The 17,639-nt window shown below is 38.9% G+C and overlaps 1 protein-coding gene across 1 annotated transcript in view; it reads left to right on the top strand.

Annotated features, from left to right (window-relative positions):
* PDK3 (pyruvate dehydrogenase kinase 3) overlaps positions 1-17,639 on the top strand; it is a 59,310-nt gene that overhangs the window by 23,009 nt on the left and 18,662 nt on the right. Inside the window, exons 3-4 of the mRNA XM_068421624.1 lie at positions 8,678-8,749; positions 16,415-16,599. Of these exons, the coding sequence (XP_068277725.1) occupies positions 8,678-8,749; positions 16,415-16,599 (257 nt within the window). The remainder of the gene's footprint in view (positions 1-8,677; positions 8,750-16,414; positions 16,600-17,639) is intronic.

Here is a 17,639-nt window from a genome sequence, read left to right as displayed (position 1 = left end):
TTTCGTGATCCTTTATTTTTACTATGCCATAGGTTGAGGAAGCTTGACAGTTTATTGATATGCAAACAAAAAGTATGATGTACATTTGCCACAAGGGAGCAAAGATAATTTAATGCATTATTCACCTTAATCTGTTTATTTGCTAACTTTCAGTAATTCATGTAGTCACCAGCATATTTATGAATTACTTATGCTACCACTTTGCACTAGAAGCTTATGTTTTTGTGCTTTTGGTGAGACTCCAAATTAGCTGGAGCTTTAAAATTTGAGTTCCCAGCCTATTCCTTAGTGTCAGCATGCCAAAAAACACAAAAAGCTCCTAACCTTTAAAGTATGTTTTATTAAACTTTTAAATTGGAGTGGCTCTATATATAGACGGAACTTAGGTTTGGTGGAGTAAGAAAACAAATTAACTCTGCCTGCTGTACAGTGTGGATCCTTTCCCATTAGTCTTCTGTCCAGCCAGGCAGTGACATTCTGGATTGCATGAATTTCCTAGTCCATTATAGGTGCCTTGGGAAGCAACCTCATCTTGTCACTTCTGAGAATATGCTCCCTGCTGCATGTAAGCCATGTTCTCCTCTCAGTTCTCTCATCCATCTTCATGGTCATGCTGTAGGCACTTTGATTCCTGTACCATGCTCCCTGACTGCACTGCGCTGCTTAACAGATTTTACAACCGATTGCTTGATTGCTGTCAGGAAAGGTGCATTTTTTTTTTTTCTCCTTCCTTTCTGGGTTCCTTAGCCTGATGTGTGCAGCAATGAGGATAGGCAAGACAGCTGTCCTTCCTTTGTGCTACTTGGCTATGCTTTTCCAAATAAAGCTGGTGCTACCCACAGAGTTAACTATGAACAAAAAAAAAAATAGTTTTGCATTTCAGTGTGTGCAAAGGTAAAACATTAGCTCTGTCCCAGTTGGAGTTTATAACATAGTTTATGTGTATGTTTTGCATGGAGTAGCAAGGGAAGGAATAAAGTGAATCAAAACAATAACACAGTCAATATGTTCTGGCTGTGAACTGCAGTGATTCCAAATGACAGACAGATCAACAACCAGCATGCTAGGGATCAGCACCTTATTTTCAGTTTTTCAAAATTAGTAGGCAGCTTCCTAGTTGCAAAGAAGTGGGCCTTTTTTTAGACCAGCTTTGAGAGGGCACTCTCTAGCTAAAGTGCACTGCAGGTAGGATATTGAACATGTGACAGAATTGCATGCTAAAGGATGTCATCACTAGTGTGATGTCATGGAGAAAATAGTTACAATAAAACCTTATAATGGGTAAGGTCAGAGCTTGTGAAATATGTGAAGTGAGTGTGAGGTTTGCACAATATGCTACTTGGTCATATCTAAAATTCACAGTTTAATTAACCCTGACCAAATTTCTCTACTTCTCTTTAGTATTTTTTCCCTGGAAAAGGCTATAAATTTCATTTTATCTTCTTGGAAAGACCCATTAGAGAAATCAGAACAATTTTGGGATTAATAATTGTTTTTCCTCTATTTTTCACATTCAGACTATGCTAACAAGATTGTGTTACGATGGAGATATGTTTTATCTTTTCAGTGCTTTGGTGTTAGATTCTAAAGGAAAATCTTATGATGATGAGATAGGGAAATACACATAGAGAAAAAGCAAAGGTATCTTGCATGAGTTTGTTTTTTTTTTTAAAAAAAAAGAAAAGAAAATCTGGAGTTGACATTATGAGTGTTTACACTGATTTCATGTATGAAATGTACCATTCTAGAATTATTGCATTTGGCAGACTAACAAGAATTCAATCTACCTGGCAGTAATTAACAAAGGAACAATGCTAAAGGGTGCTTGAAACCAAAGAGCTTGCCCAATGAATTATAGTGTATCATGATAAAAAAATCAAACACCAGAAAGACAGCAGGTTTGAGGGGCATAGGCTTTGATTTCTGCTTTTGATGATTTGCAGAAGATAGCAAAATATAACTGACATTTTCTTTTTTTTTTGTCTATGCTGCTTTTTTTTTGTAAGTTTGTCCTGTATAGTTTTATTCATTTACTAATAATATAGCAAATCATCCATTATTCTGGTACTTCTCCTTTATTCTAGCTGCTGGTAATTGTGCATGAAGTGTGTTGAAAGCATCACCAGGTCTTGCTTTTCAGTGTTTCATAAATCCTGTAGTTACCACCTTCATTATCCATATTTGCACCCACAGTTCAAATCAAAAGAGAATTCAAGGAAACAGATGAATTGTGTGAAAGGGGAATGACCTTTTTTACACACACTAGCTATTACAGGAGTGAACTGCATTGCTGACTGCTCACTGTTAGGCAGATTTTAATGGTGGTGGTGGTGGTGAAGACAATGTTGTGAATTACTACAGCTAACCAGAGTTATACATTTCCTTTCAAACAAGTTTTTACTTAATTTCTTTAATTTTGAGCTGTTTGTGAGGGAGTGTGGAGGGATGAATTTTATGTTAAAACTGGAAATCACAACTGGGTGAAAGAAAAAGATGTACAGCATTTGCAGCTCTGAGTTTTTATTTAGAGACTTGGGGTAATATACAGGGTATTGCAACATCCCAGGCTGGGTGGCATATAGTGGTAGGCATTGGACAGCGGGTTAAATTTCCGTGACGTAAGGTTACTTTTTTCTAGCTTCATTTAGTCAAGGGATTGGAAGAAATTTGAGTAACTTAGATTTGAAGTTAATAACCTTTTCTCTGAGCTGGTTCCTCTAACTTGCTGGATACAGTGCTTGTGCTAATGAGCTTGACTTCTAAAGTAGTATCAATTTACTTTAGAATCAGAAAGAGATATCTAAATACTGTTGATAACTTATCTAAAGGAGAAACATTGCCTGTTTCCATAGCTTCTCCATCACCACAGAGATTAAAGAGAAATTACTTTAGCATATTTATGAATTTCCTTAGAGCGTTTAGTTTGTGTAATTTTCCTTTGTTTCAGAAACTCTCAGTTCTTCATTGGTGCTATGTTGAGCATGCAGCATAGTGACCTCAGAAGCTGTTCCGCCTGCTGGTTATGCTGAAGACTGGTGACCATATTTGGCAGCTTTTTTCTGGTCGAAGCCTGCTTTAGTCTTTTTCTGACTGAGACAGTTTTCTGCACAATTACTTCCTGCATTAGACGAGAGAAACACTTGGCTTGCCCCTGCCTGATAACTCTAGTAAAAAGTGCTGATTCTTCAACACAGGAGTAGTGATGTTTGATTATTCCAGTGGCTGCAGTCTTAGAACGAATGTCCCAATAAGCTAACAGACAGTATGAATCTCAGTACAGCCTACCAGTAATGGTAGACAACCAGTCAAATCCACGGAGCACAAAAATCATGTTTCATCTACCTTCATTACCAGAAATACTCATTACTGGTTTATCCTCAGCATCAGAACAGGTTGCTGATGTTCAGGATTTCTGGTAGGAGGTCTGTAGTAAAGAGCACCTGCTGTGTTGCTTCTCAGGTGTGGTGGTTGTCCCGAATCTTCAGGAACAGGACTTTCATAATATTATGTGATGACAGATGGGGGTAAGCAGCTTCCAAATAACCTCCTTTGACTGACTTTGCCACGAGAGAAGCTGTTACTTCTTTCATGACACAGATTTACTGAAGCATCTTTCATATGGGAAGAAGCTGAGAGAGCTGAATATCTCCTTAGAGATATTCAGCAAGCTGTCTGGACTCTTTAACCTGAAGAGAAGGCTTCGTGGGCAGGAGGTTGGGTATTATTGATGTGTATAAATACCTAATGGGAGAGAATGAAGATGAGGGAGCCAGACTTTTTTCAGTAGTGCTCAGTGACAGGACAAGGGGCAATGAATACAAATAAAAGCACATGAAATTCCATCTGAACATAAGAAGAAACTTTTTTACCCCGAGGGTGATCAAACACCACAAGAAGGTTGCCCAGAGAGGCTGTGGAGTCTCCATCTGTGGAGATATTCAAAACCTAACTGGATGTGGTCCTGGATAGCCTGATTTAGCTGACCCTGCTTGAGCAGGGAGGTTGGACTGGATGATTTCAAGAGATCTCTTCCAACCTAAACGATTCTGTGATTCTGAATTTCCTTTAAAAGCTGGCTTGCAGCCCTGGGTGTTCTGGGAGGCAGAAAGGGCTATTGTCTTTATGAAAATAGGTGTAGAGTGGACTGGGGGTGTGGGGAAAAACAAAGAGAGGGCAAGGAAAAAAAATAAAGGCCTCCAAAAAACAGGGAGGATGGCAACAAATTAAAGAGAAAGGATTTAAAACCAAGAGGAAGGTTTGAAAGGATGGGAGAGTGGAGCATAAAGAGTAGAGGAATGTTTTTTGGCAAACTTGCCAACACCCACAGCATTTGGTATTTTATGTGATATAAGAAACACTTTACAGTGTGGAGGGTACTTGTGACAGTCCATAGTCCGCCTCCTGGCATGTATTGTGCCTGTCCTGCATAAATCATAGCATTTTGGCCCACTCATCAGTTCAGGTCATGATGGCTGCCTTGGGTTTCACACAGCTGATGCACATCTACAGCAGCTTCCAGTTTAGTTTCTTTTGAGAAGAACCTGATCTTCTGAGAAGTGCCAAAACCACTTTGCAAATATAAGCAGTGTGAATTAAGTGAAGATTATTGGGGGATTCATTTCAAAACCGTACCAGAGGTTTAGATTTGGAAATAAAAATGCTAATGTAGACACAGTCATTGAGTGACAAGGGATCAACCTGTATTTGATGAATAGAATAAGACTCCTTCACAGAAATCATGCAGGTATTTTTTGGGTAGATTGCTTTTCTCTGTAGAATCAAATAAGTATTTTCCCCGATTTCCTTTTACCACACAAACAAATTTAAAACAGCAAATATTTATTTAATTACAAAGGAAGACCTTAGCTTTCTTGTTATCAACCCACAGCATGAGGGAATTAGTCCAATCTGACAATGCTGGTAGTCTTAAGTCAAGTTACATGGCTTTTTAAATTCCTGAACCTATTTGCAAGAAAAGGATGCCACCCTTTTCTCTATTCACAGAAAAAGTCCAGAAAGTCAGTTTCCTCTTTGAGACAATTATGGATTGAATGACTTAGATATGTTCTCATAACCTGTTGAGGAAATGGTGAAGGAGGTAGCAAAGACTGGTTGTGGAGTGTCATGTGTTCACTAGAGGGAGAGCAAAATTGGTCACAGGAATGGGTCTTAATCATTGCTTTTGCATGACGTTGCCTGGTTTGGCGAGAAGTCAAAAGCTCATCTTAACTGCTCCCCTAGAGCCAAACTGATGATGCCCTGAATTGCCTCGGTGCGTTGTCCACCACTTTGCCATCTTTCATTTTGGAGTTCCTTTGCTGATTGTTTAGTACTGTTTTGCTCACTGTAACAAAGGTACCTTTTTTCCCATCCTGTACCCATGATTAACTTGATTGACCTTGATTCTTATGAGGCAGATGATGTTGAAGAACATGTACCTATTTGAAACAAAGGAGGGTGATCATCATTTGTCACATGTTAACTCTTGCAGGTGAAGCAGCTGAGTTCAGAGAGTAAAGCAGCTTTTTCCAGTGAGAATTAATAAAAGGGGAGTGCATGCAAGGACACATTCTCATTCACTCTTTCAGAAACTCAGTCCTTCCTCCAGCTGATGGTCCCGATGATTCTTTCCCTGCCTCTGTATCCTCCACATCATGTATATTGTCCCTGCATAGTTAGAACTGCTTCAGTATCTTTCTAACTACGCTTTGCAGGAACTTATCTTCAGTGATAGTGGGCTGTGCTCCTTAAGTTACTGCCCGTTCCTTGAAGTGACCCTAGGCAATTTCTTGAATTCCTGGAAGAGTGGTGTGATAGTAGTTCTAAACTGGTGCTATCTCTTAGCAGTGTAAAGCAACATGTTTTAAAATAAGCAGTACTAGTGTCGTGGTTTAACTCCAGCCAGAACTGAGCCCCACACAGACGCTTGCTCACTCCCTCACAGTGGGATGGGGGAGAGAATCGGAAAAGTAAAGGTGAGAAAACTCATGGATTAAGATAAAGACAATTTAATAGGTAAAGCAAAAGCCGTGTGCACCGGCAAAGCAAAACAAGGAATTCGTTCACTACTTGCCATAGGCAGGCTGGTGTTCAGCCACCTCCAGGAAAGCAGGGCTCCAACACGCCTAACGGTTACGTGAAAAGACAAACACCATCACTCCCAGCGTCCCCCTGTTCCTTCTTCTTCCCCCAGCTTTATATGCTGAGCATGACGTCATATGGTGTGGGATATCCCTTTGGTCAGTTGGGGTCAGCTGTCCCAGCTGTGTCCACTCCCAGCTTCTTGTGCACCCCCAGCCTACTCACTGGTGGGGTGGTGTGAGAAGCAGAAAAGGCCTTGATGCTGTGTAAGCACTGCTGAGCGGTAACTAAAACATCCTTGTGTTATCAACCCTGTTTTCAGCACAAATCCAAATCATAGCCCCATACTAGGTACTGTGAAGAAAATTAACTCTATCCCAGCCAAAACCAGCACAACTAGAGATATCAGCTACTTCCCAAACTTATAACTGACAAACATTTGGGGGATTTCTGAGGTCATTTATGATGATTGCAGGAGGGCAAAAACACACAGAGGGACAGGAGCTAGTGCTACTGTGCTGACCGTGTTGATAACATCAGTCTCTCTGGAGAAATGTCACAGTTACCTGTGATGGCTGTAACTGAAATGGGGAGTGGAGTAGCAGCATGTGGTTCTGGAGGGAGTCATGTAGACAGCAGTGCTGTCTTAAGCTTTGCTGTAGCTTGAAGATGTAGGGTGAAGTTTCATAGCCTGCTTAAGCTGATCTTAACATAGAACTGCTACCAAAAGAGGTTTTGTTGTAATGTGAAGTTGTCCCAGCTTCAGTGACTGGGGTCAGTCTCATAGGCACTGAGAATATGCATAGACCATTCTGTTGAGCTGATCTAATGGGTTGCTGCTACTGGAAGGGGAAAGGCTTGGTCACTTGTTTTGCTTTTTCATTATGTAGGCTTTATGGTTATCTTTCTTGTGCTAGCTTTAGCGGGTTAGACCTTTCTATGAGTTGTTTTCATGTGCAAGAATGATTTAAAAAAACCAAACATCTGGCTGTTTTGCCATTGCAGGGAGTTACAACTGTTGACACAAACATCTGATTGGCATTGATGCTATCCTAGTGTAAGTGACAGTGCTTAACCGGGAGTGAAGGGAGGGCAAAAGGGAGAGGAATGACAGCTTCTTCTGGTAACGCTGAAACCCTACCTTTTGTGTGTGTGATTGATACATTGTGTGATTTACTTCAAGAATTAGGTCCCGATTCTGTAATCTTTAGAGTTACATCTGTACTGCTAAATGCACCTGCTGCAGGGGCTGATACCTGGTCCTCAGTCCCAGTGGTGTGAGGTGGTGGCATTTATACTGGTGTGGGGCTAGTTTCCTACAGAGCAGGCTGGCCATGTTCATGTTGAGTGGCACTTTGCCTTAAATCTTTGGGTCTCTGTGACTCTAAACCTCAGTTAATACCTCATGTGTGCCGAATGTCTGAAGTAGAGAGAGCTTTGTTGTGTAAGAGTGGTGTTTTTACAAGACTGAGGGTTATGTCCCATGGCCTGAGGTACAATGTGAGAAGATGTGGGAGTGTGTGAAGGGGTGTACTCTTCTGGACTACTGTAGGAGGACCAGCTTGGTGCAGTCTTGTTAGCGTGGCTTTTGGGGAGTGTTCCCTGGAGCTTTATTTTGGAAGGAAGGTTAGATCACTCTCTGAGGAGCATGGGAGCAAACTAACATCTGTGCAAAGTGTATGACCAGGAATCCAGAGATGAACTAAGTTACCTGAAATTACAGACCTACCTGAAGAGAAAGAATGTTCCTGTTAACTTCAGCTTGATTTGATTCAGCAGGTCGAGGGAGGTGATTCTGCCCCTTTGCTTTGCTCTGCTCTGGCGAGATCCCACCTGCAGTAGTGCATCCAGCTCTGGAGCCTTCAGCACAGGAAAGACATGGACCTGTTGGAGCAGGTCCAGAGGAGGGTCACCAAAATGGTCAGAGAGATGGAACACCTCTCCTGTGAAAACACGCTGAGAGAGTTGGGGTTGTTCAGCCTGGAGAAGAGAAGGCTATGGGGAAACCTTATTGTGGACTTTCAATACTTAAAGGGGGCCTAGAAGAAAGATGGGGACAAACCTTTTAGTAGGGTATGTTGTGACAGGACAAGGGGTGATGGTTTTAAACTAAAAGAGGGTAGATTCAGACTGGATATAAGGAAGAAATTTTTTACTATGTGGGTGGTGAAACTCTGGAACAGGTTGCCCAGAGAGGTGGTGGATGCCCCATCCCTGTAAGCATTCAAGGTCAGGTTGGATGGGGTTCTGAGCAGCCTGATCTAGTTGAAGATGTCCCTGCTCACTGTGGGGGGGTTGGACTAGGTGACCTTCAAAGGTCCCTTCTAACCTAAATTATTCCATGATTCTGTGATTTATATAGCGGTTTTCTTGAATCATGGACTGTAGGGTCATAAATAATACTTTTAAACTCAATATAATATATTGTATTTGCTTTCTTTCCCTCTGTTGCAGCATCCCACTTCATTTTAGCCTTTGCAGAGAATTGTGTACTATGCTTCTGTTGTTTCAGATGAGGTTGTAGTCTTAAAAAAAATTCAAAAGTAATTTAGGTTTAAGTATTTAACTTCTCCTTTATAATTTTTGCTTATTTCAGGTACATGCAGAGTTTCCTTGAGCTTTTAGAATACGAAAATAAAAGTCCCGAGGATCCTCATGTTCTGGATGAGTGAGTAATTTCTTTTGTTGTGAAAGTTCGTTTTAAAATAATCTTTCTGAAGTGTTTTTGTAGCATAGGATAACAGTGATCTTATTTGTAAGGTAGAATTTGTTCAGCAAAGGCCAAAATTGTAATCTGGAGCAGAATATAAGAATCTAAGTGCTTTTGAACAATATATTTTGCATTTATACAGTCTGATAGCTTAAGAAATGGAATGACATGCTTCCTCCAAGGCTGTATTGAGAAGATAACATGCATGTGAGAATATACTTGCGTTTCAAATACTTAGGACTAAAATGTCATTTTAGCATACATTGAGCTTATACTCTTGTATATAATGTGTATTAACACATGCAACGTGTCAGTCATTGTTTTTGCCTAAAAGGTTTTTTAATCAGACTTTAATAATTGGTTTTCACTTATCTCATTGAATAATATTACTTATGCTTTGAGAAGAAAGGAATGCTTAGCCAATTTTCTTTATTAACAAAATCGTATTAAAAATGTCATTAGAATGTTTCCTTGAAATTTAGATGCATAAACCAGAAAAAAAACCTCACATGTGAGAAGAAGAGGTGCAACATATGCATCAGAGACTTAAAAACAAAAAAAAACCCAAACAAAAAAACCCCTCCAACACTAAGGTCTGTAGTTACCCTTTACCATATGGCAGTCAGCTTTGTTTCAGGAGATTGCTTCTTGCAGGTGTTTTGTTCCGTTGATTAGTTTTTTTAGGGTAGCCTGTCTTTTAAACTTGAATTTCCTTTTAAGCTCTGGAAATCCTGCCTGATCAAGCAGTGCTTTATAGGAAGTGTTTCATAAAACATCTTGCAGTCCAACAAATGCTCTGTTTGTGCAAAATGTGGCCTGTGCTGTGCAAAAATGGTGTTTTGTCTTCAGTTAGTTTCAGATACATTAACTGCTGTGTTATGTTAGGTTAAGTAAGGCTTTTATTAGGTAATGCATTTTGGATGCTCTTTTGGTTGTGGGCATGTTACGTGAGATCTTTACACTTTATTTTTTAAGTATCAAGCAATATATGCAGGAGAAACTAAGTGTACGAGTACCAAATTTGTTGCGTGGCAGAACTGTAGAAGAAACCGTACTGATTACAGACTGAGTGAATTGTGGTGCTATTGGACAAGAGGAAAGTAACTGTTTTCTCACTGTGACTCCTAAGCTGAAATACTCTCTTCAGCTCTGGGTACTACCTATTAAGAAATTAAAGCACGCATGGACAGTATTGGTCTGGAAAGGAACAAGAATTAGAGACTTGGAGAGTTCCACCTCTGAATAATGTTGAAAGCATTTGTTTAGACTGGCAAAAAAGAGATTGAAGTGCGAGACACTGGAAGTCTGAGTGTGCTGGAAAAAAAAAGTCACTGTAATAAAGGATGATTGGTTGCTCTAAGTGAAGAAGTGGAGAATTAAAAAATGGCTGTTTTTTATTAAAGTTGAGATTGTATACAGGGCAAAAAGTACAAACTTTAGTATTAGTGAGAACAGACTAAAAAAGACCATTTCAGAAGGCTGTGGAGCATCCCATTTTAAAAGCATTTAAGAATAGAGTAGATAGCTTTCAGTGATGCTCTAGGCACGCTTATTCTGTAGTGGATAAATTAGATGAACTTTTCGATTACCTCTAGCTGTTACTTTTTGTGATTCTGTATTTACAGCCTGTTTGCTGATGGGACAAGAATTTCTGTTTGTGACTAGTTTAGCAGTAAGTTTTCCTACTGCTTGATTTAGAAGAATATTTTGAGTGGGATTAAATTACCAAAATTTAGGTGTCTGTAGCCTTTTGAGATTGCATAAGCTGTCCTAGACATCTAAGCGAGCCTGGCAAGTGTAACATAGATCCTATTAAGCCTGTAATGTCTTGGATGTGCAGGTGGAGGCAAGGTGGTTATGTAGCTTCTGGTACCATCTTAGATGTTCTGTATTTAGGTAACTGAACTTCAGCTTTTTATGGACTTCAGAGGTTCAAGGTAGGTCACTATATATATTTTTTTTTAAAAGTTGATGGACAGTTTTGTTGGAGATCTGTTTTTAGAGTCTGTTCATAATTATCAAATGAATTATCTGATTCTGCCATATGGATAACAGGCATTCTTGATATAGTTTCATGGCAACTGGAAATATTGCTTGAGATGCTCTATATTAGTATGATATACCAAATATTTGATGATGAAACAGATATTTACTCATTCAGTATAACTGTTCAAATCTTTGAAATCTTGCAATTATTATATTATATGTAATTAAGTACATATAATAAGGAAGTTGGGAATTTTTTGCTACCTACTGAGGTGAAGTCCAGCTAGGGACTTTGACAGTAAGAGTTGTCTTTTATACTGAGTTTGGCCTGTGAAAAGAGATGAAAGAGTTGTCATCTGATTAAAGATCAATTTATTATTCTTGACAGTATTGGATAGGCTACCTAAGATTAGAAGGTCAGATTTACTTTCCTGCTTTTTGCACGTTATCTATTCCTAACTTTCTGAAGGCTATGCCACTTAACCGGATATTGAGCTGTAATTAGCAATTATTTTAATATTCTTGGCAAACTACATCTTTCAAAAATACTCTTAACTATGTCTGTATTTATCTTGTAATCACCTACAGATAAATCTAACAAATTTCTTGACTCCTGTACCAGTATTCCGTGTTGTTGCTGTCTAGCCCTATCCTACATTTATGTCTTTTGGTCAGAGGAGAAATATCGGGAACTCTAATAGTTAATGAGCTACTTTTCAGTGGAAAAAATCTGAGTTCATTTATGTTCGCATAATACTTTTCTTTCGTAATTGCATGTATCATTTAATACAAAATTTGAGCCATTATCTGGGGCTTTGTGGGTAGTATCTTTAGGGATGCATGAATAAGAATAGTACTTTTCTTCAACCACAGGTTGGTTTGTTCAGAGAAGGGCATGTGGAAGCTCACTCTATAACATATACCCAGTCCTTTGAATCAGAGCCTTTCTTATCCTAGCAGTGTCTGCGATGTATCTCTGATTACCTTGCATATAGTAGCATATGAAGAGGGGTTGGAGTGTTCTTCATCTCTTGGTTCCTCTCAGCTGTCATGTTCTTGTATTGAGCACACTGTAGAAGCTAGCTTCATATTACAGAAGACCCAGTCTTGCATCCTTTGATTCTCGTAGTGCTCATCCTTGTTAGTGCCCTGTGTGGTATCAGATGACTTACACATTTCCTGATGGCCCCCATCTCGTCTTCCTTAGTATCACAAAATGTGAGACTTTCCTGGATGGAAGTACTTCTGCCTGCTACCACCCCAGCAGCTTTTGTTTGGAGCTGAATGTGGTGTCCACTTCAAGCACTCAAAAAACATGAAGACTTACAGAGCAGTTGATGTTCGAAAATGGAATGGTGGTCTTTTTGTAAGCTAAGGTGGACTTCAGTTTCTGTTACGGCTAATCAAGGTAACAGCGCAGGAGAGAAGGAGAGCTAAAACAGTCTTTTAAAGAGGTTCGATATCCACAGATGGGTATGTTGCCAGTAGTTCTTCAATCATGCTTTCTAAAATGGTGGAATGACTTGATCAGTTGAACATAAAACTGTCCCCTGACTGTGTTATATCTCTGCTTGTCTGGGGAGCCTGCTCTGGTATTCTCAGACTTTGGGCTCTCTTTCCGAGGAAACCGTTTTATGTATCAGTGTTACAGGATTATATATGTTATCCATGTACTGGCACAGCTGTCTATGAAGCCATGCAGTGAAGTGAATTGGGAAATCAATCTAGTGGAAAAATAGCCCACTTTAGCCCTATGGTCCCTAAACATTACACTGTATGGCCTACAGACAGCAGTACCAAGGCACTACAGATGGTGAACAGTTAGGAGTAAGTGCAGAGACTGGACTAATGCTGATGCTTTTCAGAGTGGCCCAACTTATCTCTGCTCTTAGCATGTGAATTTGAGGACAGATGTACATTCACGAGTGTTACCTTTTTATGAACATTGGACAAAATCCTTTAAAGGGATTTTTTGTCTCCGCATTTCTGTGATGAAGAGGTTCAGAGGTGTTTCAGTTTCTTTATTTTGTTGGTTAGCAGACCTTATAGAGACTTACTATGTAATCAGATTACTGTTGCTGTCAGTAGTATGGACATACACCAAAAGGTCAGGTTACTTTTGTGTTTTTGATAACAGTTCTCTTTCCTCAAGCTGCAGAGTGGTCAGGTGAAAGTCCTTCCACAGTTTTGTCACACAGTGTGATTGCAGGAGTGTTAAGATAAGGTGTCCATGCTTGGTGTAAGCTGGCAGGAGTGCTGGAAATTTCCCGTGGTGTCAATATGCATTGATAAACACACAGAGGCAGAAATTGTTTTTCAAAAATTGAAGGGTTTGTAAAATGTGCTGTTCATGTGTGCTTTCAAAGAACATTTACTCCACCCCCTGTATCTGTGAGTTTCTTTGGTCATTTTTTCTCTTTGTGGCACTCTCACAGGAGGGTGTGTGAGGGAGTGCCCTGGAACTGAGAACAACTGAAGTGGTAAGCTGCCAGTAGGTCTAGAGATAACACACACACGAGAAACTTAGTAAACACAAAGTAACTTTCCTTTCTGCAGCACTAAGATTAAAATAGTGATTCTGTTAGCAATTTGAAATAAGTGAATATTGGAGTAGATTTGATTAAGAAGGTGACATTTTGTTACTTTCAAATTATCTGAAATGCTACTGCAGTTAGTTTTGTGCTTCAACAGTAGCTACACTCTCTATTAGAGAAATCTTTTCAGTGTGAACTTGTATCTGTCTTTCTGGCGATTCTCAGCTACCAGCTAGCACTTCTTTAAAAAAAAAAGCAGCCAGTCAAAAAAACCCCATTGCATGTCTCTTGCATTTTAAAGTTTTTTTTCAGTCTGCTCATCATTTCTTGTCTTTAATCTTTCAGATAATACTATCCATAAAACAGACATAGCAAAAATTCCCTTTGTCTTTATATTGACTTTCTTATGACTTCTTTTCTTGCACTGTGATGATAGATCAAAACCAAATAATATATACAGTCATTAGGGAGTTAAATAATAATTTGTGTTGTGATGTTCATTAATTGTCTTTGCAGAAGTCTATAGGCTCAATTTATTTAACAGCAATGGTAAGGCCTTAAATATTCTTTTGTTAATACAGAAGCCACTGAAGCTCACTTGACTAAAAGAGCTTCATATTAATAATTTCTCATCTGTGAAACCAACTGCATTATTTATTCATTGTGGTTTTGAAAATATGATACACTAAATTTTGAAAACAGTCATCGCTAAATAAAATTTCCAGAACTACTCTGCAGTATGCCCCCACACCGCTAATCCTGTGAGCATTTTAAAAATTCCTTAATATGATTTCCCACAGTTTGAGTACAGTAAAAGCTTTGTGTCTTTCAGGGGTGGGGGGGTGGTAAGGAATGAGCAGGAAGATTAAGGAAATGTGTTTTAATTTCTGCCCTGCTGCTTTGAAATGTGCCTGTAGACTTCATGTGTGGTTTGGGTCTTTAAAAGCGTCTGCTTGATGGAAACATTTGAGTGAACTCAGTTATCTTTGAAGATGGAATGGGAGGTTTGTCATATCACTGCAATAATGAATTCCTTTAGTGTGTGTAGGTGCACACTAAACTTCAGCTATGATTTGCTGGTCTGTGGCAGATAAACCTACTAGCCCTTTGCCCTTCGGCATGCCCGTGCATTTAAGCACTTTGGTAGTGAGATGTCAGCGAACAGTTTGCCCTCGTGGAGCACGTAGGTATCATGTTGTATATATTGTGGATAGTGGAGGTATTTAAAAACAAATAGCAAAGCTGTCAGCAAATAGCAGTTAGTAGAGAGTGTTGTCAGTTGTCTTTCAGGTGTGATTGTAAGTGTTGCTTCTCAGCTCTGTTTTTAGTTAGTGTCTTGTTGCTCTGAAACAGAGAAGCAGCATGGGTACAGCCAGGCACTAGTCTTATCTTGAAAACTAATGTCAGATCTCAGTGGTTACAGATCACACAGAATCAAGACTTAATAAACATAAAAAGAGTCTACAAACCTTTTAAGCATTAAAATGTTTTAAGCTGTCCAGTCAGCAAGACTGGTAAGTAAGAGAACAGTGACTCTGTACTGTGGTAGTATTGGGGAATTAGGCAGTTAAAACTTCCCCTTTTCTGTGCAACAAAATAGTGTTGAAAGACTACTGAACTGCTTATTAACACACAGGCAAAAACTGGTGGTTAGACTGAAGATGATGAAAAAACTATTAAAAATTACTCCTGCATTCCTTTGGAACTGGCAGGATAGAGTGGGAGAAAAAATTTTTGAAGTGTATCCCTTGTTAAGAATGGCGTGGTGTGCTATTGAATCATTGTCTTGGCTAAGCGGTTATGAAAAGGAAGGAAGCATCTGCTTTGACTGTGGTGACTAATTGGTAGTCTTTTTTACTTTTGATGGTCTTAATGTTCTTTCCCCTGCTCATTGCAGAGGGATTGGACTAGATGACCTTTAAAGGTCTCTTCCAACCCAAACTATTATGTGATTCTATGATTCCTTCCTTAGCTGGTGTGTATTCTACTTTTGATAAAAACAATAAATACATTTCTTTTCAGTGTTCATTATAAATGTACTTAGAATGTTTTGCACTGGGTTTTTTTTTTTTAAAAGGATCTGTAGAATTGCAGATACAGGCATAGCTGAATGAGTCTCCCAGCTGTGCTTTCTTTTGAAAGCTGCATTTCACTGTGTGCTTTTTTTTAAACAACATGTAATCATTGTGGTGTTAATATTAATTTAATATTAGAGAATGTAGCAGAGTTGAGTAGTACTGATTTTCCATGGCTAGGCTATAGAAAGCTTTTAATAATTAATATTTCAAGTATGTATGAGTTTGTATGTGGGGGGGGGGGGGAAGAAAGGATGAACGCTTTGAAGATCATAGGTGTTGAGCTGCCTTGTCAGGAGAAACAAAAATCCTCCACGCTGTTTCAAAGAACCTAAGTGCTTGTTAACAGGTGCTTATTAAAAGCAATGGCAGTGATATCCTAAAACTTGCTGAGCTACCAGAGAGAAGAGCCCATCAGAGCACCGTTGTATGCGCTCTGCCATCCAGTGGCATAAAAGGAAACTGAACAGAAGTCACACTGATAATAATTACCTATCCTGATATTCAAATTTACCAGGATAGATGCCAGGTAAAGGAAATGCATTCAGAAGTTACACTGCACAGGTTGAGGTGTTGGGAAGAAGGTCTGGACTGTAAAACTTCGCAGGAAATTATGAAGGGCAGTCAGGTTATTTTTCCTGAGTTTCCTTCCCAATCTCCCAGCTACTGTTGGTTACAGAGAATGCAAGTTACCATCGTGCATATGATTGCAATAAAAGAAATCTTTTGTTCTCCATTAATGGCGAAGAGAGATTTAATTTAAAGGAGTTATTCCTCCCCAAAACACTTAATTTGAGGCCCTAAATATTTCACAGATCTCACAAGTGAGAGGTTGACCAAATATTTCTCTTTAAATGGGTTTGTTTAGCTACTGCTATATTTTTATCTTCTCCCTCTGATAGTTTTTTGTTGCCTGGGACAGATTGTAAACAGATAAAATGGTTATGCTGTGGGGAGTTGAAAACAGAAGTGAGAGATTCAGTTTAATAATACTTTTAACGATCTGTTTCCAATTTTGTTTCTTCTAGCTTTTTAGATGTTTTAATTAAAGTCAGGAACAGACACAATGATGTGGTTCCAACCATGGCACAAGGGGTGATTGAATACAAGGAAAAATATGGCTTTGATCCGTTTGTTAGCAGTAACATCCAGTACTTTCTAGATAGATTCTACACCAACCGCATCTCTTTCCGTATGCTTATTAACCAACACAGTAAGTAATTGCTTTTTTCATCTTTGAGAACTTATTAGTTATTGCTTGTAAACCTGAAGCCATAGCTTTGTTTTGTTTTGGTTTTTTTCATACTTATGACTAATTCTTAATATTCTGTGGTGATTACGGTAAAAGATATACTGGCAACTGGTTAATTTGGTACTTTGCAATTATCAGAAATGAATCCAAAACACCTGTATGCTTTCTTCTAGAATTGTCAGGCTTTGTCAGCATGACTGTCACTTTAATCTTGTTGGCAGAAACAGCTTGCATAGTGATATGTGAAGTATTTTTAGATAGTAGTAGAGTAGCTGTATCTTTCTGCTCACAAATCTCTCAACGTAGTTTGTAGAACTGACATTTATTTCATAACGAAATGCAAGGATGCCAAAAATTTTGAATAGGTTATGCACTATATGTATTTTTATTGTTGTTTTTTGGCAAGTTATCTAGACTTTCTTGCCTTCTAAAGAGGTTGAGTATTTCTAACTTAAGTTTTGAATTATATGCTTGTCTCCCTCTACTTCCTGTTCACTATTTATGAATAAATGCTAGAATTAGTCATCCTTTGTCATTAGATTCTGTTTCGTTTGTTGTTACTAATAAACTTTTTTATATTCATATTACAGAGTGAAAGTAGTTTCTTGCACAGTTCCTATTAACCAGTATGTGCAACCATGCAGAAAGTGATCTGTATAAAGTTAAGGACAATCTTGTGATCTCTTTTAGTGTATTGTGTCCCTTTTAGCTCTAGAGCTTCATTCTCTGCCCAGTATTCTGCTTTCATGAGCTCTTAGAAATTGTAGTACCCTGCAGATAGATAACATGGATGCTAGAGTACTGTAGTGTAAGGTGTTTTACTACAAGTTGTGTGTCTTTCCAGTAACCTTTTATGTGACTAGCAAATGCCTTGCTGTGTGTGTACAAATAACTTCCATGTGGCAAAGCACACTAAATGAGATAAATGTGCAGCTTATTCTTTACTTGTACCTGGGCAGACAAATGACAGACATAAAACCAAGTTAAAAAGGCTCCATAGA

The sequence above is a fragment of the Nyctibius grandis genome, chromosome 2 (assembly GCF_013368605.1).
Source record: "Nyctibius grandis isolate bNycGra1 chromosome 2, bNycGra1.pri, whole genome shotgun sequence".
NCBI lineage: Eukaryota > Metazoa > Chordata > Aves > Nyctibiiformes > Nyctibiidae > Nyctibius > Nyctibius grandis.
The sequence above is the reverse complement of the archived record's forward strand: the minus strand, read 5'-3'. Positions and strand labels throughout refer to the sequence as shown.